This window comes from Diadema antillarum, unplaced genomic scaffold, assembly GCF_040938485.1.
Source record: "Diadema antillarum isolate AM-2024a unplaced genomic scaffold, OU_Dant_1.0 seq00000683_RagTag, whole genome shotgun sequence".
In the NCBI taxonomy this organism is placed as follows: domain Eukaryota; kingdom Metazoa; phylum Echinodermata; class Echinoidea; order Diadematoida; family Diadematidae; genus Diadema; species Diadema antillarum.
The window spans coordinates 1560-26077 of record NW_027271588.1 but is presented as its reverse complement, the minus strand read 5'-3'; the positions used below and the strand labels follow the sequence as shown (position 1 = coordinate 26077).

At 39.6% G+C, this 24518-nt stretch overlaps 1 protein-coding gene across 1 annotated transcript; it reads right to left on the bottom strand.

Moving 5' to 3' along the window:
- Positions 1-2135: 2135 nt before the first annotated feature.
- On the bottom strand, positions 2136-17440 carry LOC139737150 (carbonic anhydrase 1-like; the record flags this gene model as incomplete). Its single annotated transcript, XM_071647828.1, has 7 exons — positions 2136-2406; positions 8716-8960; positions 10670-10903; positions 13089-13187; positions 14282-14433; positions 16482-16649; positions 17414-17440. Coding segments are annotated over 7 exons (1196 nt in total), but the record flags the coding sequence as incomplete, so codon positions are not given.
- Between the last annotated feature and the right edge of the window lie 7078 nt (positions 17441-24518).

Below are 24518 nucleotides of genomic sequence, written 5' to 3'. Positions count from 1 at the left end.
TGTGAGATTTAGGTATTGCTGACCTTTGACTCCATTGACTCACCATTCTCTTCGTGGGGTTTTCTCAGTTCTCTTTCTTTCATTTTCTTTTTGTGCCTGTTTTCTCTCATGAGCTCAAATGATTTATGCTACCTCCAGACTCCTAAGGTTAATATCTTTGCTTAGTTTAGCCTAGTTATATCAGTGCTGTTTATAGTAATCGAGTCGTATTCCCTCAAACGCAAACACACCAGGGGAGCAATAAAACAGATAACCCCGATGCCGGTATGAGATCCACCTAACTCCAAAGCAAACGTCTGTGCTAACAGACCCAGCGCCAGAGCTCGCGGCAAACGAACAGCTCTGATCGGGTAGTGCATGGAGGTGGTAGCACCTACTTGGGTAGATTCGTGGAGGTTCATCGGCGTTAAGAAACTAGACACAACGAACAGTGCATGAGATCACATCATATTTGTTGATTTTTTTTTCTTTAACTCCCCTCTTTTTTTCTCTTTCTTTCTCCATTTCATGTTATCCACAGCTTTACCAGATCATCATTACGAGCTATCCAATAATGTCCTGCGGTAGATTTCAGAATATTGCAATATTGATATATAATTCTATACACATCGAGTCAGTGTATCCACATTCCATTCATCACCATGGCTACACTATTACCAGGCGCCAATTCTGCGACCAGTTCGCATGACTTATGCATAGATCATTCACAGCATATCCCTGCACCTTCTTTCCCGACCAGTCTTCTACTGCAACATTAATGGTCGGCCACTGTGGCTGATATCACGCCATATAAATTATACATGATATCATAGATGGATCCTAAACTCGCATTTCACGCTTGTCGAATGTGCGATTACACACAGCGTGCGACCACGACATCCTGTGTTAACTAGACCCAAGTCAGTGACGGTAGTGGACTGTGTGGAGAGGAGCAAAGGTCATGGACATAAACGGTCCATTGAGACATTCATTCATCGTCTTAGTGGTAAGGTTAGAGTAAATATTAGGGTTAGGTTTAGGTTTAGGGTTAGGAGTTTGGGTTAGGGTTAGGTTTAGGTTCAGGATTAGGATTAGGACTAGGGCCAGGGGAAGGGTCAGGGGAAATTGCCCAGGGGGTAATTGTCCTAGACCCTCATTCATAACAATTGTATCACTGTCAGAGTATATAGGTGGCTCGTGTCTGTAGAAAGGATTACCTGGTCGGTCAGTCAAGTGCGCGAACCAGAATAATCAGTCAAGTATAATTAGGGTATACATGAGCGTTTGTTTCAAATTCTTCTAGAAGCACTAAAGTGGGCGCACACTGCCAAATGTCACTATACATCATTTTTCCCCCGATTTTTGACTGCATGTCGCCTAATGGGCAGCCATATTGGTGAAATCAAATATGGCTTTGTTATTATGGCATTATTATGGCAGGTTGTGTATTTCGTATTGTGTATTTCAAATAAAGGGCCATTAAAGGAAAACGGCATGCTTTTCGCCGTGAAAGCACTTTGAGCTCAATTGTGCTCGCCAAATCCCAAGCACAGGGTGAGCACCACCCGCAAGACGCAGAAAAACACCAACCCAGACGAATTATTTCGACCTACAGATGACCGCCGATTTTCTCCCTACGTTCTACATGTCGCGGATTTATCAGAGTTTATTATCAATTCATTCTAAATCATGACATTCTTCCGTCGATTTTTTTTTTGTGGAACATTTAAAAATGACTTTCCCCTTTTGTCTTTTGTTTTCTTCCTGAGCGAGGCCTAAATAGCAAACAAAGTGTTGTTGTAGTGATGGTCGGGCAGTGGCCCTTTTGCATATTATCAAATCAAAATCAAACGTCTACATGACGTTATGACAATGTACAGTTTGGATGACGCACAGGGTGAAGGCCCGGTCACACCACCAGAGCTTTGCTTGGGCGTTCCTGGAGCGATGAAAAAAAAATTCATCACCGCTCGTAACCGTTTATCACCGTTTAACAGAAGTTGGCCTCCGTTAAGGCAATGCCGAAAACGCTCGGCCCCCGCTGATGGTCCCTCCTACCGCTCCGAAAGTTTTGAGCTGTACAAAATATTGCGAGCAGTGAGGAGCGGCCAATTTTCCGCTCCGGCAAAGTTCACCATCGCTCCAACAACGCCCAGTCAAAGTTTGGCACCGCTAGACCCAAGTTCGTGGACGCTTGGGTCCGCTAGGCCAACGCAGAAATCCTGAACGCTGGACCACCGCTGCTTCGCCAGCTTTGCCCGAGCGGTGATTAAACGTTGCACAAACTTTGGTGGAGCGGTTGTAAGCGTTTTACGAGCGGACACGGGATTGCTGGAACGGTGTCGGGCGTTGAAGCAGCGATCCATTGCGGTGATGAACTTTGGTTTGGCGTTGGTATGGCGGTGTCGGAGCGGGACCAGAATTTGGCTATGAATACGGGGAGAAATGGACCAGGAGCCCATTTGGAATCGAGCTGCCGTTGAGTGCAGACCTCATTTATATCGACTTTGCTCAAAGTTACAGTAAAACTGTACTACCATGGATGCTGAGAGACTTGCTATGATTGGTGCACTAGTCCAGCAGCAGAATCTTCTTAGAGGCATTTGCCTTTCCTTCTCCAGCCTTCCTCTGCTTTTGTCCACATGGCATGATGAACTTCAACTATCGACTTCTATCAAAAATCTATCAGAACTTCTATCAAAGCGATCCGTTCAGCTCCGTAGTCAAAAGCGGTATGCCGCTAAACCAACTTTAAACCCCCGCCGAGCCAACTCCCGCACGCGCAGAACGCCGCTCTAGCAACGCTCGCGTCACCGCTAAACCAACTCTCGCTACCGCTCGCTACCGTTAAACCAACGCTAAAGCAACGCTGGCTTCAGCGATGCACCGCTATTAAAGACAACGCCCGTGTTTTAGATTTTTCCCCATTTTGTGCGCGGTGACGAGCGTTGTCAAAATTCGGCCCCCTCTTCCTACCGTTCAAGGAACGCTCCAGCAAAGTTCGGGCGGTATGACCGGGCCTTATACTGTCAAGTACCGAGTGTACGGTTGACGGATAAAAAAGAACGAATCGATTTTCAGATATAGAGATGGAATGAATGGAATAGGAGAATAGAAAATAACGTATAGGTGTCTTCTCTGTTCGGAGGGTGTGGGGGTAGTCTTTGTACTTCCCGCCCACTTCGACCTTGATATCACTGGTAGTCTAGAGTGGGATTTTTTCCTCCTTATTGTCACTTTACATCTCTTATGAAGCGAGACTTTTCTATTCTTTTTCCTATACTTACAAAGATTTTAGCAGGAAACATAGAAGCATTTACACTTACTCTGATTATTTCTCATCACTTTTTTTTTTAAATGCCAGAATTTTTATTTACACTTATACCTGCGAACGAATTATCAACAATTATTCAAGATTACATGTTTACAGATGGAATGAAAAGACAACAGAACACATTATTCATGGCCGACGCAGCCGTGGGGCCGTTGGGGCTCGGGCCCCCACACTTTTTGTGCACCATACAAAGGAATACATAAGGTGTCATCACTTTGTGCCCCCACACATTTTTTTCACCCGGAAGAATGTAAGTGGCACTAAAATAGAAATAGATAGGGATCTTGTAGTATGGCGGCGGTAAGGTTGAGCCTTTCTTTCTTTTTTTTTTTTTTTTTTTTTTTTTTTGCTTGTTAGCTCATGAAACCCGGAAGTGGGCCGCCACACTTTTGAAAACACTGCGCCGGCCCTGTTATTTATGTGTATTTGTTCTGCTCCTCGGATCGAGTACACTCCACGTATGAAGTTTGCATCTTGTCCCCTCGTCCTTGATATCCGTTGTACCAGAGAGTGGAATCTTCCCTCCCCTTTGTCACCTTTGGCACATCTCATGAAGCGAGACTTTTCATTTAGGTTTTTTCCCCAATTAAAGGGATGATATAGTATTGGTGGAAGTGAGGACTGGGGTTTCATATTTGCGAGATACCAAGAAACCATCAATGAAATGGTTATACGGAAGGATACCATTCTAAGAGGAATTCAGAGTTTATTTTACGAAAATCGGTTTTGAAATTGCTGAGACATCCAAAAACAAAGTAAAACAACGCGATCGTTATGAAAGGTGGGTCGCAACGTTAGGATCACTTTATTTTGGATATCTCATCATATCATTTCAATATCAACTTTCATCGAAAAAACGCTGAATTCCTCTTAAAATTACATGCCCTTTATATTTCATGATATTTTTCATTATCTCAAAATCTTTATATACCTGAAGTTAGGTCTCAACCAAAACTAAAATAATGATCCCTTTCACAAATAAGTTTTGCGAGGGTTTGATAAAACTGTGTCGTGAAATTCAGAGACAAAATGGTGTGGTCATCTTGCAAACACGCACAACACACAACACACACACACACACACACACACACACACATTCACACCTCTGTATGTATGTATTTTGTATGTAATATTTAATATATATATAGTTAATATCTTACAACTTTCATTTAACATACAATTTCAACTGTCATCTACACGCAGATGGCTCCTGTTCAAATCTCGAAGTAGACAAAATCCAAAAAGAATCTCATAACATTGGTCGTTGTTTTTTTTTTTTATAATCTCCAAACAATTTATTCAACAGACAGGGCGTAAATAACGACACAAATACGATATCATTCTTATAGAAGGCAAACAAATTCTTAGCCTTGACGGATATGATTATAAGTACTTTTACACACACTCAAACAAAAATATTATTATATAACATATTTGATAATAAGCCAGTTCGTAGTTCAACATTGCGCATAAACAGAATGATGAAGATCATTTTACACTAACAGGCATGTTGCTTTTTTCAATTCACTGAGATAAGCATCTGTGATGTAATGATAATTCATGAAATCCTTCAACATGAAAGCAAGCCTGGTATTCGGCAATATTCACCAAACAAAAGTTAGTCAATGCATTCGGTGCAAAACAATGAAAATTGATACTTTCTGCAGTGCTACTGGAGAACCCTTCTCGCTACACGCTATGCCAGTTCATTCTTTGTCTATAATATGAATTTCATAAATTGTCACGCCGGGTAAACGCAAAGAAGAAAAGGGTAAATAGCCGAAGCAACTGAGAAAAATACCAGGCAGGTCATATGTATGTAACGTGCACATGAGCTATTACGAACTGGCTTACTATGTACATTGTACAGTGACGTGTAGGATGATTGTACGTCAATGTTCTTTGGCCAATGCTGGCTAGTAGGGGGCGCCCCAGGATTCATACTGCGAATTTTCCCGCTACCTGAAAGACTCTGATACATGTAATACCAAAGAATCTTTCGACGGCCCAACCTAAAATTCCCCGAGGTAACACTGGTTAACCCTACATCTGCTCTGAGTCAGTGCCGATTGGCCCAGAAAACCCCACAGCGATGATGATGTATTATCCAAAATGTCTTAAGTCCCCGGCGCAGAAAGGGTTTAGTATGTCGTCAGTGGTTCCCGAGTAAAATGTTGCGTCACCACTATGACCCGTATTAGCCACTGCATGTGTTTGATACTCATTGCTGATGCAATTGATGTTAATTCTGTCAATATCATCAACAACCTGTAGAAATTATGGGGCCAGGAGGTTTACTCAATTCTTTCATTGGTCTATTTTGGCGGCAAACTCCATTTCTAATCTTGTTCCTCCCAGTTGTCCATCATTTTACATTATCAGGCATACATACATAGATAGCATTTAAAAACGGAATATATTCCCCAAGCAATAACAATAAATAACTTTCTTTTTTTATTTGCTTGGTGAAGCGCTGTAGGTGTATTTTGTATTGATATATAATAATAATCATCAACTGCGATGAATTTGAACTTTGACATTTTGGGGATGATTGATAATGAAAATAGAGGATAAAAAAAGCCAAACAGCCAGTCAAAAGAGAGAGAAGCAGATACTGAGAAGCAGTGTTTGCCTCACTCACTCCGCGTCCCTTCAAAAACAGACAAACAAAGAAACAAACATAGGCCGATGTGTGCACAGCAGCATGGTAGCATGAATTGCAGTGGCACGGTGGAATCGTTATGATAAGCAAGAATAGTCATGGCTTCATGTTTGTTTGTTTGTTTGCTTGTTTGATTGTTTGTTCATCTCGCCCTAATTTTCTTTAGTTAACGATAGCATTATTATCCCTAATGACGCTCGTCCTCTATATACCTGCAGTACGCAGCGATCGCCTGTTTGAAGCTTCTTCTCTGTTTTAATCAAATCGGTGAAATTTTCTTTTTCTAATGCATTATCGGATTCGTATAACTAAAGAAAAGTTGTGCCTTTGATGTCAGGTTTAGAGGACAGTGCATATCATAATACATGACCAGGTTACACGGAGTTGCAGGCGCCGGGGATTAGAAAAGACATGCTTAACATATTTTTCTAGACGTTTGAAAAGCGCCGGAAGCCTTTATCATGTCTTCTTAATGAATGAAAGGATCTAGTTAAAACTACCTAATATGTTTTGTCACTCGTAACTGATAAGCGTAATGAAGTCCTTAAATTCAAAATTCCATAGTCAGTGTTCAGACGAATGTCGAAGATGTATAACCAAAGGAATACTAGTATCCTCTTCTACAAAAAAGGGCTGTTTGTGCGTTGAATACTCTCAAGTCTATAAAACCAATAACGCATACGATACTAACAGTACTGACAAGATATTGTGGATGACGCAATTCCGGTCATCCGTAGCATGAAAAACATCAAAACATTTTTGCATTGAGTACACATTTCTTCTTTTTCGCTTCTACACAGTTAAAGGGATGGTACAGTATTGGTGGAGATGGGAATTGTGCTTTTAACTTTTTGAGAGATACTAAGAAAACACTTTTGATATAGTACAGAGCATACCATTTTAAGAGGAATTCAAAGTTTATGTGATGAAAATCGGGTTTGGAATGACTGAAACATCCAAAAACAAAGTAAAACAAAGCGATCGTAATAAAGTGTGGGTTCCACACTTTATTAGAATCGCTCTTTTTTGGATATCTCAGCCATTTCAAAACCTATTTTCATCAAATAAACGTTTAATTCCTCATAGAATTACATGCTCTTTCATATTTCACAAGAGGTTTCTCATTATTTCACACACAAAAAAAAAAAAAAAATGGTAGAAACCCGAAATTAGGTCTCAACCAAAACTGTACGATCCCTTTAAGACATTATAAAACCTGAGTACATACACTGTATAATAGAAGCAGACAAAAATACATCAATTGACACTCTGTACAAATCATTTTCGAAATTTACACTCAGTTATATTGAGATCAAAGTTTCGAAAGGAGGGAATGTCAATGAGAACAGACAAACATACAATGTTTTATAATGTATATTTTATATATACAAATTGTATTAGAAGGACAAACAACACAACAAACTTTGATTACTGTTTAAAGTTTAAAAGTTCAAATTGTGTTTAACGAAGTATAATCACCTCAGGGGTGGGTAATTTGGGCGATTCTTTATAGGCACAATTTTCGTAACTCCCAGCGATGTCTCAATAAAAGTTCACTGGGTGATGTTTGCGCATTACTTACTAACGACACCTTACATGTTGTCAGTGTTCGACTAAACTGATCATCAAGTAGGTATATTTAACCACTTTCATGTTGTTTTTTTTTCTGTTTTTCCCTTTGTCAATTTATAATCTGCTCCTTTTGCATGTGTATTTGGATGCCACCAAGGTCCCGAGACGGAGTACGCACGCAAATAGATCTGATCCCCTCGATTCGGCGTGCGGTCCAACAAATTTGTCCATTGAATACGTGTACAATGATTCATCGCAGTAAGGACGACACCATGTCTCGTCACATAAAACAAATGGATAGTTGCAAATTGCTTCTGTGGTACGAAAACTCAGCGCAGTGACACTGCTTATACGGTCCAACAATACGACCTCATCTGAAATTATAATTTCATAAACTCTCTTACGAGGTGCCAAAGTAAACATTAACCTATACAAACACCCTAACAGCCTAAATCCACTGTGATACATTAACGATTTGCAGAACTGGTGTCACGTTTATGGTTGTTGTTTTTTTTTTTAAGAGAAAATATTGAGTCATTTTTTTTTTTAATGGAATGACTGAAAAGGAGAAATCTATAATCCAAGGAAAAGAACCTTTCTTATTCTTAAAGTGTCAGTAGGCTGTGGGAAATTAAAGGTTAAACTTCCAATTGCCTTAGAATGCATTGTTACATAACTCTCTTGTTTTCAAGTTGATTCCTCTTGTAGTATCACTGATTTCCTTTCTCTACGAAACAAAATAAAAAAAATCAACACGATATCACAAGTTTGGAAGATCGAATTTGACGCGACGAAGTCAACTGACATTCAACGATACTATCCCATTGAAGAATGCAAGTATACATAATATATACAAATAATATATATAAGCATCTAACACTCTTTTCCCCCTTTCCAATATTCAATATCATTATCTTCAAGAGTGCTGAATTATAAAGGTTAGAATTCTTATATGACTGGTTCAAAGTCATTTAGGAAGATGATTTCCCGAAAAAGTAGACCGCTTTGTCGGTTGAAAGAAATATAACTTATCATCACCAGACAACCCTTTTGTTCTTAACAATTAGGAGCCATATGTTTAATAAAGTTTTCCTAGTGCAGCCCCCATTGTTGTGAATACATCTTTGCATTTCGACAGACCCTGCCAATTCTAGAACGGCGTCTTTACAGGCCAGACAAAATTGTCGCGACAGCGCAGAGCGTGAGGAACAGCGCCATCATAGGTGAAAGGGCTGTAGCGAAGTCACCCGCTGGCTCTGTGGGCCCTTCGGTAGTGACGGTGTCGATGCCGGGTTCGCTGTGCAGCACGGTGCGACCGTAGATGGGGTTGACGGGGCGGTGGTTGTCGAAGGTCCGTATGAACGTGTTGTTTGGTCCCGGCTGATCGCTGTAGAGTTCTCGGAACCTTTCCAGCTGCGAGCAAAAACAGAAAGAGAGAATAACGCTCAAACACTCGTAAGCCACAGCGTGATTAATCAATCAAGCAGTTTAAGCACGTATCAACATCAACAAGGCGTATAGCACACGACCATTCAGGGAGTTTTACTACTTCTCCTCTTTGGAGCGGAGCAGGCACCAGCAGCTCTCAAACTATGCAGATATCCTGCAGAGAAAAACTCTTATTGACAACTGAAGATCGACTCGAAGCGGGCATCCTCCTACTTGAGTACACTAAATAATTTACATCCATTCGCATTCCACGCCGTCACTTTTTTATCAAACCATCTACTCTTCTAGTATCCAGATAACTCAAATCCTGTCTGGCCGATCAACAAAATGTACACGCATTCACTCGATCTTAACTGCGAGTAGCCACCCGTATTTAGTCAATACTCATGGTCAATGTAGACTTCGCTCCATCCTTATTTCTCACCAAACGTGTTTCCTGTCGTCCAAATTATGTACCATTTCAAGTCAGTTGTAAATGCGCATTTTTTGATGAATGATATCAGTAATTAACAACATACAAAATTGCGGTTTGCGTTTGTATGATTTGTAACTGTCAATTGTGGACAGGTGTGATGGACCGGGTCCACTGTATTTCTTTCCTTGTACTTACCTGCCTGTGGGCAGGTAGTATCCTAGGAATATTCATCACATGCTTTAATTTGCAAAGGAAATAAAGTATGATATATATATATATATATATATATATATATATATATATATATATATATATATATATTAAGCTTGTATTTCACTGCCGTGATATACAAGCTTAATATATATATATATATATATATATATATATATATATATATATATTAAGCTTGTATTTCACTGCCGTGATTCATTTATAGTTCCTATCAAGTCCAGACTCTGCTACTTTAAAAAAAAAAAGGTAATCAATGGAAATCTATCACCTAAAATTACACAGGGCTCTCTGATGTTTATAATGGACTGCACAAGGGGTTGTCACGGGTCGTTAAATGAAGAAATGATTACACATCCACTGCCAAAGAGGTAAATGTCTTTCAATGTCTTTGATGATTTCAATTTGTTTGTCTGTTTGTTTGGTTGTATGTTTGTTTGTTTGCACGAGTGTGTGTGTGTGTGTGTGTGTGTGTGTGTGCGTGCGTGTCTGTCTGTCTGTCTCTTCTCTCATCCTGCAACTTTGAGCACATTGATAGTGACGAAAAGAAAGTGTTAAACTATTTTTGCAAAATATTAAGGTCATCATAATAACAGTCGTAATTTCGTTTGTCCCCAAGTAAGTAGGTCGCCCATTCCTAGATTTTTAGCATCATTTAGGAAAGGGCGATGGACGGGACTGACCATTTTGTGGTCAGATAATGAGAAATCTCATATGAAAAATGAGAATGTAATTCCAAGAGGAATTCAACGTTTATGTGATGAAAATTGGTTTTGAAATGGCTGAGATATGCAAAACAGAACAACGCAAATTAAAGGTGGGACCCATCTTTTATCGTGATCACTTTGCTTTTACTGTGTTTTTTAATGTCTCAGCCCGGCATTCCAAAACTTACTTTTCATCTGACAAACGTTGAATTCCTCTTGGAATGGTATGATCTGTGTTATTCCATGAGGGGTTTTTTGGTATCTCGCAAAAAAAGTTATAAACCCGATTAATCCTTATCTCCACCAATATCTCTTGAACTCACCTGAGATGTTGAGATCACGATGGGAGAGTGGAAGACGTTCCAGATGACGGTCTCGTAGCAGTTGGGCACGGTGAGGGAGCCGTTGTAGCGCCAGAAGCCGGTGAGATCAAAGGGCATGATTGATCGGAGGTTGAAAGACGGCAGGTTCCCTGTCCCGAGGCTCTGTCCCGCCATGGACACATTCCCGAAGTAAGCCATGAAATTCTCGAAGGCCGTGTTGGTCTCGTTTCCGAGCTGTCTCAAGACAACAGGTTACATTTTGTTAAAGCGTAAATTTAATGCATAAACCACAATACGTACGTGATTCAATTATTCAAGAGGATACACTGTTATATCATCGGTGTTAGATTTAACACCATGGGTGTTAAACCTAACACCGATCACACTTCAATAAAGGACCACACCCAAAGGTGTAGAAAATGCACTGTGATGGTGTTGAAAAGTGTTCACCTGACACTTCGTGGTGTTAATTTGACACTGTACCTGGTGTTATTTTGACACTGTACTGGTGTTAATTCAAAAATGACACCACATTGATTTGATATTTGTTGGTGTTAATATCAATGGTTTAACACCCGTCCAGCTTCAATAAGAGACCACACCAGCTGGTGTTACTGTGGTTTAAATTTATTTTCACATTTTTTTTCAAAAATCTAGTATTTTAATGTAAAATTCTTGATCGTCTTGTTTAAATTAAAAATAAACAAGAAGTGCAGCTACTAAGAAACTCTTCAAAAAACAGTTTTATATTTGGAAATGACACCAGGAGGTGTTAATTTAACACCATAAATGAGCACCGAAAATTTAACACCAGCTCGGTGTTCACTATTTAACACCGGACTTTTTGCAGTGTATCCACCCCATTAATAAATAAACTCTCAAAGAAAGAGAGAGAGAGAATAAAAAGACCTCTGCAAAACGTCCCAAAAATGACAAAGATAGGATAATAAGGAAGATTTGACAATGTGAAATTTCACCTCATTTTTTTTTTCAAACGAGATTGAATAGTCTTACAATAAGGTCAGGTTCCTTTTCCTTTTAAATACAGTATCATACTGTGGAAACTCTAGGGGCTATAAGGAGATCCTTGGACCAAGACAATTTGTTCTTTACATCAGATAATATTTTGTTAAATCAGTAGTCAGTAAGCAATACAAAACAAAGGAAATAAATTCATGGGGACCGGAGAAAATAGTTTCTTATATCATGTATTTTGTTCTATCAGATCACTCTATATCGAGTTTCCACTGATGAGCTATAGTCAGGGTCCGAGTGTGCTGGGCTGCAAACTAACATGACATTCCCTCTTTTGTGTATGTGTGTGTGTGTGTGTGTGTGTGTGTGTGTGTGTGTGTGTGTGTGTGTGTGTGTGTGTGTGTGTGTGTGTGTGTGTGATAGGGGGGGGGGGAGGTGATATACGAAGGTGTCAGAATATGAAGTGAAACATCGTGGTCACATTCAAGGTTGCCCTTCCTAAAAGACAGGTCACGGTTCATTTGCCATTTTGTTAGTTGTTCGATTTATGACCCAAAGACTACAATAGATACGATTGATTTGCACACAACAAACACAAAGTTTGCGAATGAGAATCTGACATTGAAAATTTGCCTAAAACGTCCCGCAGTGCCCAGGCATGTGTATAATCATTCTGTGCTTATTTTACTCAAACCGACGTCATATAAATCTTCGTGCGTATGACACTTTTTTTATTATCATTCTGGTGTTTGGCCACTTTTTCTTTCGCGAGGATGTGTTTCTTCCACTTTTGTTGAGCCAGCGATTGCATCGGTTGATTGATGTTGGTAACCAATGTGTTAAAGGGATGACATAGTTTTAGTTGTGTGGGGGCTTCAGGTTTCCAACTTTTTTGTGAGATAATGAGAAATCTCCTATGAAATATGAAAGAGCACACAATTCTATGGGGAATTCAAAGTTTATTTGATGAAAATTGGTATTTAGATGCCTGAGATATCAAACAGCAAAGGCGTCCTGAGAAAAATGAGAATGACTTCTAATTATCTTGCAAAAAAAAGTTAAAATCTGAATCCCCCATTTCAACCAAAACTATACCATCCCCTTAACAATTGATTGATAATTCAGAAATAATGTCAGAGAGAAGGAAAGAGGAAGATAAAAAGAATGATATTAATGATATATAATCTATATCATACGCTAGGTACTGAGGTGTATGCAAAGAGGTATCTCCAACTGTTAACTCGTGTATAACTTCCGTGTCTGTGTGACATGTGGCATGTTTATTTTGATATCCATCTTTCCCACTGTGCAAGCGAACATGATATTGTCACGCATTCTTGCGTAACCTGAGATCTTTTGTGCTTTATCCGGTTCAAGGTCATCAATAAGCCGAGAAGATGACGATAATAATGACATGCTACATTATAAGTTTTCGTCAACTCACCTCAATGAAGAAGCCGAGCACAGTCACGGCATCGAAGTTGCCCGATGTCAGAGCGGCCACCAGGTCGCCGTACTGCGGGTCGTAGTGGACCATGTGGAGCTATCGAATCGAAATCAAATCAAAGCAAATCAAAGCAAATCAAATCAAAACAGAATTCATCACAATCAACTACACTGCACCCTGCATGATACAATGATCAATGCAGGACCCGTTACGAGGTAGAACTTATAAATGGGGTCTACTGGCAATGCAAACTAAAAGGAAAATTGTGACAGCTAATAGTATCCAACAATGTTGTCTGGCTGTGTAATCTTGGTTCACTTAGTTCATACTGATACAGCACATGTAGTGAAATACGCAACGATGTCACCATGTTGAATGCATGAGACCTCAAAAACATTGAAAAAATGATGAGATTGACAGACGAATCAAGAAAACTGTGTACACGTGACGAAATAATTTACAAAAACATTAATGATTGTGGCATTATTTGGCCAAGGAAGCAGAAACTTGTCACTGCGCAATTCCACTGCGCAGTTTGACCCGAGGAGCAGAGATCATGAAGTTGGCGTGGGTATAGGTCGTGTATAAACGCGTTTCAAAACGACTTTCATCTCCACAGAAACCTCGTTTCTGGCTCTAACGCGATTGAGATCGCACTATTTTCGGAGTTTCAGAGAAGCGTTTCTAACCCCCTAACCAAATTGAAAATGTATGTCGAAATGCATCATTGAGATTTTGTTTTCTTTTGTCGTTTGTTTGTTCGTTTGTTTTAGACATTCCTTTCACAATAGGCACTGATAACTGATTAGACAAGTATTCACAAGAAAAAAAAAAGATGCGAATGTAAAGATGCAAAGTACATGTATCATTCAAGACAGTCGAGAGAAATTACGATTAGGTAATGCGCTCTACATTGACATAGAAATGACTCGTTTGGGATTCAACACATTTGTATAGAAATGTGATGTGCTTGTAGACACGCGCTCAGCTTGGATGTGTGTATGTCTGTCTGTCTGTATGTCTGCCTGCCTGCCTTTGTCTCTAACTGTCTGTCTGTCCGTCTGTCTGTCTTTCTCTCTTTCTATATGTCCGTCTATTTTCCTGTATGCTTGTCTTTCTGTCTGTCCGTCTGTTTGTATGTCACGAGTAGGTGGTTTATTCTGCACGATGCTATAGGCACATCCCCTCACCTCGGCGGGATAGGAGTTACCGTCCAGGGTGTGTTCCGATCCCCGAGAGTTCACCAACCCCCAGTGGAAGTGGAACTGCGCCGCGGAGTACGTGGAGGGCAGGGAGGCTCCCGACAGATTGTAGGTGTGGGCGGGTCCCAGGCTGATCGTAACTATATGAGTGGGAGAACAGGTCGGAAGATTGCCATGGTTACGACACATCAATATTCAGGTACGGAGAAGTTTGTCAACGTTCACTGCAAAAGGTCCGGTGTTAAATAGTGAATACCGAGCTGGTGTTAAATTTTCGGTGCTCATTTATGGTGTTAAATTAACACCTCCGGGTGTCATTTCCAAATTTTAAACTGTTTTTGAAGAGTTTCTCAGTAACTGCACTTCTTGTTGATTTTTAATTTAAACAAGACGATCAAGAATTTTACATTAAAATACTAGATTTTTGAAAAAATGTGAAAATAAATTTAAACCACAGTAACACCAGCTGGTGTGGTCTCTTATTGAAGCTGGACGGGTGTTAAACCATTGATATTAACACCAACAAATATAAAATCAACACCATGTGGTGTCATTTTTGAATTAACACCAGTACAGTGTCAAAATAACACCAGGTACAGTGTCAAATTAACACCACGAAGTGTCAGGTGCACACTTTTCAACACCATCACAGTGCATTTTCTACACATGTGGGTGTGGTCCTTTATTGAAGTTTTATCGGTGTTAGATTTAACACCCGTGGTGTTAAATCTAACACCGATGTTTTTACAGTGTTCACAAACATGACACGGGGCTGGCGTCAGATGGTATTGAAAACAAAAAGATGAGAAAACTGAAATAAAAGATATTGCAGTATCCTTCCGCAAGCTTCAGGAATGATATCACGGCCTATCGACTTTGCTTAACAGTATTTTTGAAGAGCTTAGACGCAAAACAGATAAATAATAGATATAAGAGATATAATACTGCCCTAAGACTTGATGACGTCATAAGTGGTCTTTATATTTTCACAGCGGCCTAAACGTGCGTGAATCAGAGTACTATTTGTATTCACTTTTGTATCCATGTAGATATCTCAAATTCTATACAACCAAACTATGCCAAAATCACAGGATATGCTAAATAGCTACAATCTAAACACCAGCATAAATTTGGATTTAATCGATTATAGGGAACTGTTGGTATCGATGACGAACTGCAGGTCGTCGCTCAAACAACTCACTGTCACACTTCGCGAGCTTTGCGGCGTACGCTGCTTGCACAATCTGAAATCATAAAGAAAGGGAATCTGAATCAGAAATTGACACTCACTGTCCTACACATGTTCAAATTCTTCACTTTTGTAAAACGGCTTCAAAATCAGACTCTCCAAGTAATGACTGTCGATGATGAAAGCAAGTTAAGGAAGCGCCTGCTCAAATTAAAGGCGTGTAACAGCAGTCTGGTATGTGTGCACGAGTGTGTGCATTGTCTAGCAGGCCAGCTTAGCAGCGACTGTTCAAATAGTCAGCAAAGCGAGCGCGCCGCTATCAGAGAGAGAATCCCCCCCCCCCCCCACCCCAGTGCTCATTGAATGGTTAAGAGGAAATCCACAAGAATGAAAGTTAATATACATGTACTCTAAAAGAACGAGAAAAAAAGATTCCTTCAGAACGTCAAAAAAATGACAAAAGTCGGATAAGAAATAAGGAAGATATGACATTTTGTGGCAACCAATTGAATTTGATTTGATGAAATCCGTTTTTCTTTTAATGTTAAAGGCAAGCACATGATTTTCTCCTATTTTTACCATGACTTCTGTCTTCTGGTACCCTTCATTGATCCTTTAAACCTAATGTCTTGCATGGTCTATTCTTCTGTTGTATAATTGGTCTTTTTTTCTCTTCGTCCATCACCATTACCTTAACCACCATACATGGTCACCCTCTCCATCTTCTCTCCTCTCCTTTCTTCCTCCTCCCCGTCTTCCTCCTCCTCCTTTACCCCCTCATCTTCCTCCACTCTTCCTTTTATCCTCCTCCTACTCCTACTCATCTTTCTTATTCCTCCTCCTCGATCCTCCTCCTCCTCCTCCACCACCTCTACCTCCACCTCCTCTTCCTCCTTCTCTCTCCCTCCTCCTCCTTCTCCTCCTCCTCCTATTATTTCTCTTCCTCTTCATTCTCCCCTCCTCCTCATCATCATCTTCATCTTTCTCTTGTCTGCATACCTCCGTGACCGCCGTTGGAAATGTCCATATTGGGGTTTACGTCCGTGTAGCCATCGAGCTGGAAAATACCGAGATCCTGATTGATGACGTTGGAGGTAACGATGTCGATCGGCGACTGCCGCTGGCCGTCGCAGATGGACCCGTTCAATTTGCCCCAGTTGTCGGGACCTGCGTGGAATAAGAATGAACGATACATTGTTTTATAATTGGTCATGGTTATAGATAACTGGCAGAGTGAATATAAAATCTGCAGTTCTCTAAAGTCGAATCCAAATGAAGAAGTATACTATGTCCTCAATTTTGTAAGCCTTTCTCTTATGTTATAAATCTATTTAAAAAATTCTGTGTGTATGTGTTAGTGTGCATTACAACCTGGGAAGGATTGAATTAATAGCCAAGTTTCTCAATACGTAATTACAGACAGGGTTCAACAATAGCAGTGCGTCGGGTGGGCACTAAAAACAAAGAACAACAAAAAATTACATCTTTAATTGACCAGGGCCCCGTTTTGTCAAAAGATATATTTAGTTATGAATTTCCTTACCACACTGGCTACCATAGACTTATGATGGAAATCAACTATATAATCAATTATAACTCTTCATAAAATAGGGCCCAGATCTGGCAGCTAAAATTCAAACGGGATATCTATGTTATGACTGTACAATCCACTCTGGCTGTGTGCATTTACATGCAAAAACATATCAATGCAAATACATGGATGTCTTGAAATACAAGGGAGAAATTTGATGATTTTTTTTCTCTCTCTCTCTCTCGTTTACATACACAAACTGTAGGGGGGAAATTTTTCGCATAAAGGCAGTATCGTAAAGTGGAATATATGCATTTTGATTAAAGGTATGCTATACGGTTTGTATGTCAACGAAAATAGCGTGCAAAAGTTTCGGAAAACTGAAGACTGTTGTACATACCGTATGGTCCTGCTGTGTAGGTCCAAGCTGTGTTAAAGAAGAAACAGAATGCAAAAAGAGAACAATCATTAATGAAAGTCTAATCGCCCTTTGATTTAAAAGGGAATGCAAGTACGCATCACAGATGCAAGAAGGCAACAAAACAACATTTTTTTTTTTTGTAAAGTTTACCGTCATTAACAATCATCATTATGTTTATGCATGCTCGTTTACTTAATATTCATGGGCTCTAATTCGATAATTGATCACCGTGCATTAAGCATCATGGTTATTATAGACATACAGTGTAAATTTACGTTTCCACATCAGAAAATGTTGAAAGTGTATTCGACCTGTTGGGATAGCTCTCGATTTGAACCTATTTAACCCCCCCCCCCCCCCAACTCAGCCCCATTCGAGGATGCCAGTGGGCATACACTTAATCGCAAAGTTAGGGGGCTGTTCAGTATCGTTGTACATACACAAAACACATTCAATGTTCCATCAAACTAGCAATTTCCAACCCTGTGCAAAACTGACCTTGACTTATGAAGTAAATCGAGGAATCGATGTTTCGTGAAAGCATGAAACTTTTAAGTCCTCCAATTTTCTTAAGTAGAGCTAGAATCTAATCAGAAATCAAATTAATAACAATAACATGGTCTCTGCCATTATGTTCGTCTCTATGCGAGTGTCTTTGTGATGTGTTTGTTATGTTTCATTTATCAAGGTCATCGGGAGCATTGTGTGGAATTGAACTTAGGCTGCAAGTGGCTAAGTTTTTTGGACCCTCTAAGACATAATTGTGAGAGGAGTATGCGTCGACAAACCGGTGCCAGAAGATATCAAAAGGCACGCGAAGGGAACATTGATGCAAGCAAAAGCTGGAAGTCAACATCGTTACAATATTCTTAACTCACACCTAGCCTCGGGGAATATAACGCAAACAGGTGCGAGTCCCAAATTGAGCTACTGCTTCTTAAAATCATCGTGACGCACTCTTTCGATAGTGAAAGTCACTGGATTCATGTTGCGCAGAAACATTATAAGGAGTATAATTTGCTTTCGTGACGGGGCGCTTGTAAGAAGAGCTTAGCGCTATCAGGCACAGCAAAGACGTTCTGATGAGTGATTATGCCAGATTGCAATTGAAAAGAAGTACGAAAAGTTGAAAAGATGGCTGAGTGTGGGAAGATTAAGACTTTTTCTGGTGACCTTGTGCCTTTACGTTCCTTATGGGATTTCAAAGTCTCGCAAATATACTTTTTGTTACACCCGCATTCTAAGTATTGTCATCATGCTCTATTGTATCCTGTAAGGAAGTCACACTATTGGGCATCGTATCTAGCCTGGAATAGCACTAAAGAATGACTTTTTTAAAAATCTGCTTTCAGGTTTAACAAGAGAAATCTGGCTATTCTAAACTGAAGGTGAATCATTTTCTCACGAAGAGGGACAGAGAGAGAGAGAGAGGAGAGAGAGAGAGAGAGAGACTTAAGAATCATAAACTTATAGACAGAGAGATAATCAAAAAGGCCGAAGAAAAAAATATTGGTTATTATTGTGAAAACAAAGTAAATATGGATTCATAAGGTACCAATCTCTTTGTCTCATGTAATAAATCCCCCTCATCTAGGAGGGAGGGGTTAAAAGCGAATCATATATATGATTCGCTTTCAGGTTTAACAATATACATACATATATATATATATATAATATACATATATATATATATATATGATATATATATATCATATATATATATTATATATATGTGTGTCTATAATTATATATATATATATATATATACATATATATATATATATATATATATATACATGTATATATTATAGATATAAGATTCCATGGTAATTAAACTTACGAAAGAGGCTGTCGTGTTTGTAATAACCTGGTCACAGGTGTGTGGTTGCTTTTTTTTTGTGTGTGTACACACAAAACTCTACAAAGTGAAGCAATATATTCTGTGAACCACTGTTTACTCCCTTTACACTCCATTCAAGGAAAGCACTCATTAGTTCAGATTCTTCACGTTTTTGATTGGGTTTTTATCCTCCTTATATCATAGCACACACACAACACCTGTGCATTTTTTGCCGCTTGATGGGGATACAGTGGCGGATCAGAGGGCCGCAACAGGCGCACCTCCCCCCCCCCCCCTTTATTTTTCGTAAAAACACAAAAGAAAAACAATGAAATGAAACCCGGAAGTGGCACCAGAAATATCACTTGCGCTCCCCTTTTACAGAATTTCTGGATCCGCCCCTGGATACCAAGAGAATTTGTTTTTACCTAGCGTGTAAATTCTCGGGATATCGCCACCAAGCGACAAAGAATGAACAGGCGTTGTGTGCGCTATCTCAGAAAGAATGAAAATCCTATCAAAAACGTTCAGAATCTGAACTAAGGTAAAAATGGATTTGTTCGCTCAAGTCGAAAACGACGGTCATACCGGACCCACAAAAGAACGAAAGAGGGAAAAAGAGAGATAAAAAAAAAGAATATGACGATATCATCTGCCTGTGTACACACTGATCATATCGATGAGTTTATTTATTAGGCTCTCTTGTGCAAAACAAATCTATTCTCAGGCGTTGCAGACTCAGTGAGAAGAAACATATTCAATATCATCCTTTCTTGGCGCGGAGTAAACAAGCTAACTGATTTTGGCTGCATGCCACTAGTCATTATCTTTTAAACACTCCCTGCGATATTAGGTACAACAACTTCCTCGTAATCCTTACCCATTGGCATGAAACAAAAAGACAAGATGAATGGACAGAGTATAGTTGACAGTATTTCTAAACACGCGATGGGCCAATAAAATTACGTCAAGCATGCGTGAGGACAAAAAGTCACATACCCAAAACCAAACACAGAGATTTACACAAGTACAAAAAGAAGATGAAAAACAAAAACAAACAACAAGCAAACCATAAATCATTATTCTCTCGTACCACAGACGGGAGTTTAAAGAGATCGTATAGTTTTGGTTGAGACTTAACTTCAGGGTTGTTTTTTTTTATTTTTTTTTTATTTGGTGAGATAGTGAGAAACCTCTTATGAAATATGAAAGAGCATATAATTCCATGAGGAATTCAAGGTTTACTTGATGAAAATTGATTTTGAGACGCCTGAGAATTCCAAAACAGAGTGATCCTAATAAAGTATGGGACCCACATTCTTTTTACGATCGTTTTGTTTTACTTGGTTTTTGGATGTTTCAGCTATTTCAAACCCGATTTTCATCAAATAAACTTTGTATTCCTCTTAAAATGGTATGCTCTGTATTAAATAAAATTAAAGCCCAATTTCCATCTCCACCAATACTGTACTATCCCTTTAACTTCATGACGTTTTTTCTTTTGACTGTCGCTTTGTTGGTATCCATAGCACTATAGGATTTTGTAGCAAGCGCACTTCACATAGGCAGGTGACATCATGCATTTGAATTAGGAAAAGGCTACACACCACGAATAACCTCATTCCCATTTATTGTTTATTCTACATTTTACTGCATTTATAGTTTCATCGATAAACTTGTTTAGTGTCACAATGCAAATTGTCAATCTGTAGAAATTGCTCTCCTGTTTATCTCATTATAGTCTCGGGAAGTAGAGCGTTACGCTCATCGCACCGGTCACCAAAATTACATCTAAACATTTAAGATGCTGGTGGTGGTGCTGGTGATATCAAGATTTGTTGCATTTCCTACCCCTTCCGCTTATTATCAGGGCATTCAAACACACACCCATTCTAGGAGTCGATGTTACTTGAATATTTACACTTCCCCGGTTTTATTTTTTCAGGGTACATCTCATATGCACAGTATCGCATCGAGTCTTAAACAGCAGTAGTATCTGGTCGGCTGGCAAAACGTTTCTTTTCCAAGTAAATTAATGTTGGCCTTGATGCTTCCTAAATAGACCATGATGCCTCGCTGTGCTAGTCTCGGCGTGTCTTCCCCCACCTAGTTTATGCTCTCTGCAAAATTCACTATCATTAAAAAGAATAAAGAGAGTACATGTCGGGTACACCATAAGAAATTTCATAGAATTCAAAGCTACCTTAACGGGAGGACACAATCATTACATCATTCATCCTACTTCAATCAGTCCAATCAGGGAGGTGGTCCTCTCACCTCCCTGGTCCAATGCTCCTCCACAATCATGACAATAGTTGAAGGTTGTCTGGGATTTTTGACGTCTGACCAAGGAGGTACACGTTGCCTAGTACCTCCTTGGTCTGACGGAAGTTATTTTCACTCCCCGTCACTGGGTGTCATAGGGAGCTTTCGCTACACGACGGGAAGACCGAAAGCAATCAGCTGCGACAGTCCCCGCACTCGGACTTACGTCCTAAGCAGCTTCGCTCTCCTGTGTGGACGGAGGCGTAGCGACAAGATCTCCGATTGGCTGGCTGGCTGGCTGGCTCAATCCTGCCCAGCATCGGGACCGAACGGTATTTTGGCTAAGAACCGTTCTCGTTTCCCCTAAGACGGGACGTTTCTCGGATTTGATCATGCGCAGAAGCACATTTTGCACACGGCACGCTCAACTATAATAGTGGCTGCGTTGTGCTTGCAAAAGCTCGCTACTACCCAAGTACGCCACTCCACATAACATTAGAATTATGTTGCTCAAGAGACGAAAGCCACACTGGAGGTTATTATAGCTTAACTGCTAGAAAAAGAACTAATGACATTGGCAGCTAGGTATAATACGACGTGACAATAACATTCCAATGTGGTTGTTGTGGTTTTCTTTTTCTTTCTTTTTTGTACACCTTCTTCGATGTGTCCTCACATGCTACATAATCACACGTTTTAGTGCATGTGACATACGTCCTTTTGATTACAGGTGTCGGCGTACTACTGCCAGTTTGCGCATGAGCAGATGATGGTTATTAATTGTACCAACAGACATCTGCTTTTATAAAGTCACTGAGAAAAGCATTTAAAATGTATAGATAGTACTTGCTGGCGCACACAGCTAACGGCAAGCCTGGTATTTGCCAATATTAACTGAAAAATGTTGATGCATTCAATAAAACAACAACAACAATTAAATGGATTCTTCCCTGGTATCTAAAATAATAATTATGTTGATCAAGTTGATTGACGGACCATTCTGGATCCTATAGTCTACACAAGTTCATTCTTTATTCATTGCAAGAACTCCATAAATTGTTTCGTTAGGCAAGCTCACGCATTATGTAGCTTTGAAAAAGAGTAAAATGCCTATCAAATCAATTTTTAACAACGTGCATATGAGCTCATTACGAACTGGTTTATCAATATGTATGAATGAGCTCAACTATCCATGTGATATAGTAACAACTTCGGAGAGCGGAATGTACGTTTGGTCTTCATTCGAATTCCTCAAGTCCACACCGCGTCTAGGCTAGGTTTTCATTCTGTCTGAGCAGGGAGGAGGGGGGGGGGGGGGCGTCTTGAATTTCACGTTCGCGTTCCCAATGGGAAGGTAGTGGAAGAGAAGGCGACATTAATCAACTCCTTTTGGTATATTAGAATACACAAGCGTTGTGGGTTACAGGAACTAACTGCTTAGCTATATTAGTTGAAGCCAAAATTCGTTACGTGCATTAATGAAATGTTCGATTACCCCCCCCCCCCATTTTTTTTTGACGGAATATTTATCTTTTGTACCATTGCTTGATATCTTTGTTCTGTTGCAGATGATGAAGGACAGTTTGAACTGAATTGACTGTTAGACAGCTTTGTCATTTGTGAAACTATACCTACTGTTGTCATTCGTCTGCAATTCCCCTACTTTTCATGTTTATGACTTCGCAAACCTCAAATTATTACATGTTAATATGTATGCATGCAAAGACATCTTGTGTAGGCTACATTAGCGGATGACACAGTTGTGTGAGTTTCTTGGACAGCATACTCTTATTCACGCTCTAACAACCGCCCTCTGCGGCATTTTCCTTCATAAAAGGACTTAGCAGGCGTTTCAGGGTCGCCCCCGTTCCTCTATAATAAAGACGGCCATCGATTGATCAGCTCGACCAAAGGAAAAAAAGAAAAGACAGATAGATAATATGGATTAGTCGATCGGATTGCACTTCTGACTGTCTTTCATTGTGCATCTATGTGTGTATACGAGGGTGCGTGTGCGTGTGTGTCTGTGTCTGTGTGTGTGTGTGTGGTTAAGTAGGGATAAGGAATGTCCGTTTGGTAAATGCAACAAACACACGCATGCTGTTTTGCACATGTATAATAAATCAGATTTGGGAGTAGGATGGTATGTTTAGAAATGGTACGAATTTCGTTCGCTTAAAGGGATGGTACAGTATTGGTGGAGATGAGAATTGGGCTTTTAACTTTTTTTGCGAGATACCAAGAAAACACTTATTAAATAGTACAGAGCATACCATTTTAAGAGGAATTCAAAGTTCATCTGATGAAAATCAGGTTTTGAATGACTGAAACATGCAAAAACAAAGTAAAACAAAGCAGTCGTAATAAAAGGTGGGTCCCACACTTTATTTATTTAGAATCGCTCTGTTTTGGATATCTGAGCCATTTCAAAACCAATTTTCCTCAAATAAACGTTGAATTCCTCATGGAATTACATGCTCTTTCATATTTCATGAAGAGTTTTGTCATTATCTTGCCAAAAAATGTTAGAAACCTGAAATTAGGTCTCGACTAAAACTATACAATCCCTTTAACTGGATAATATTTTATGAGATTTTAGCTTTAATGAAGACCTTGGTGAAGTGAGGTTTATTTTATGTGTAAATATGTTGTGAAATCAAGCATGAATTACTGAGTTTTATCGCTTTGATCAAGGTGGATTTTTGTTTACATGACGTATGCAGATTTTTTTTATCACTTTGTTTACATGGAAGGAATGCTCATAAAATATATCTTTTAATGTTAAAAAGATGTGATTCAGTAGCACCATGTAGAAAACAGCTGCTCAGTTTTACTCCAACTGGAAATCTGAACCATTGGTAGCGATTCAGTTTGAGGTAGACCTACACAACGTCTTTATACACTTAGATAATAGGCCTAATATCATTTCGAAAACATTTGCATGGCCTGATATCATTTCAAAAACATTGGCAGAAATGA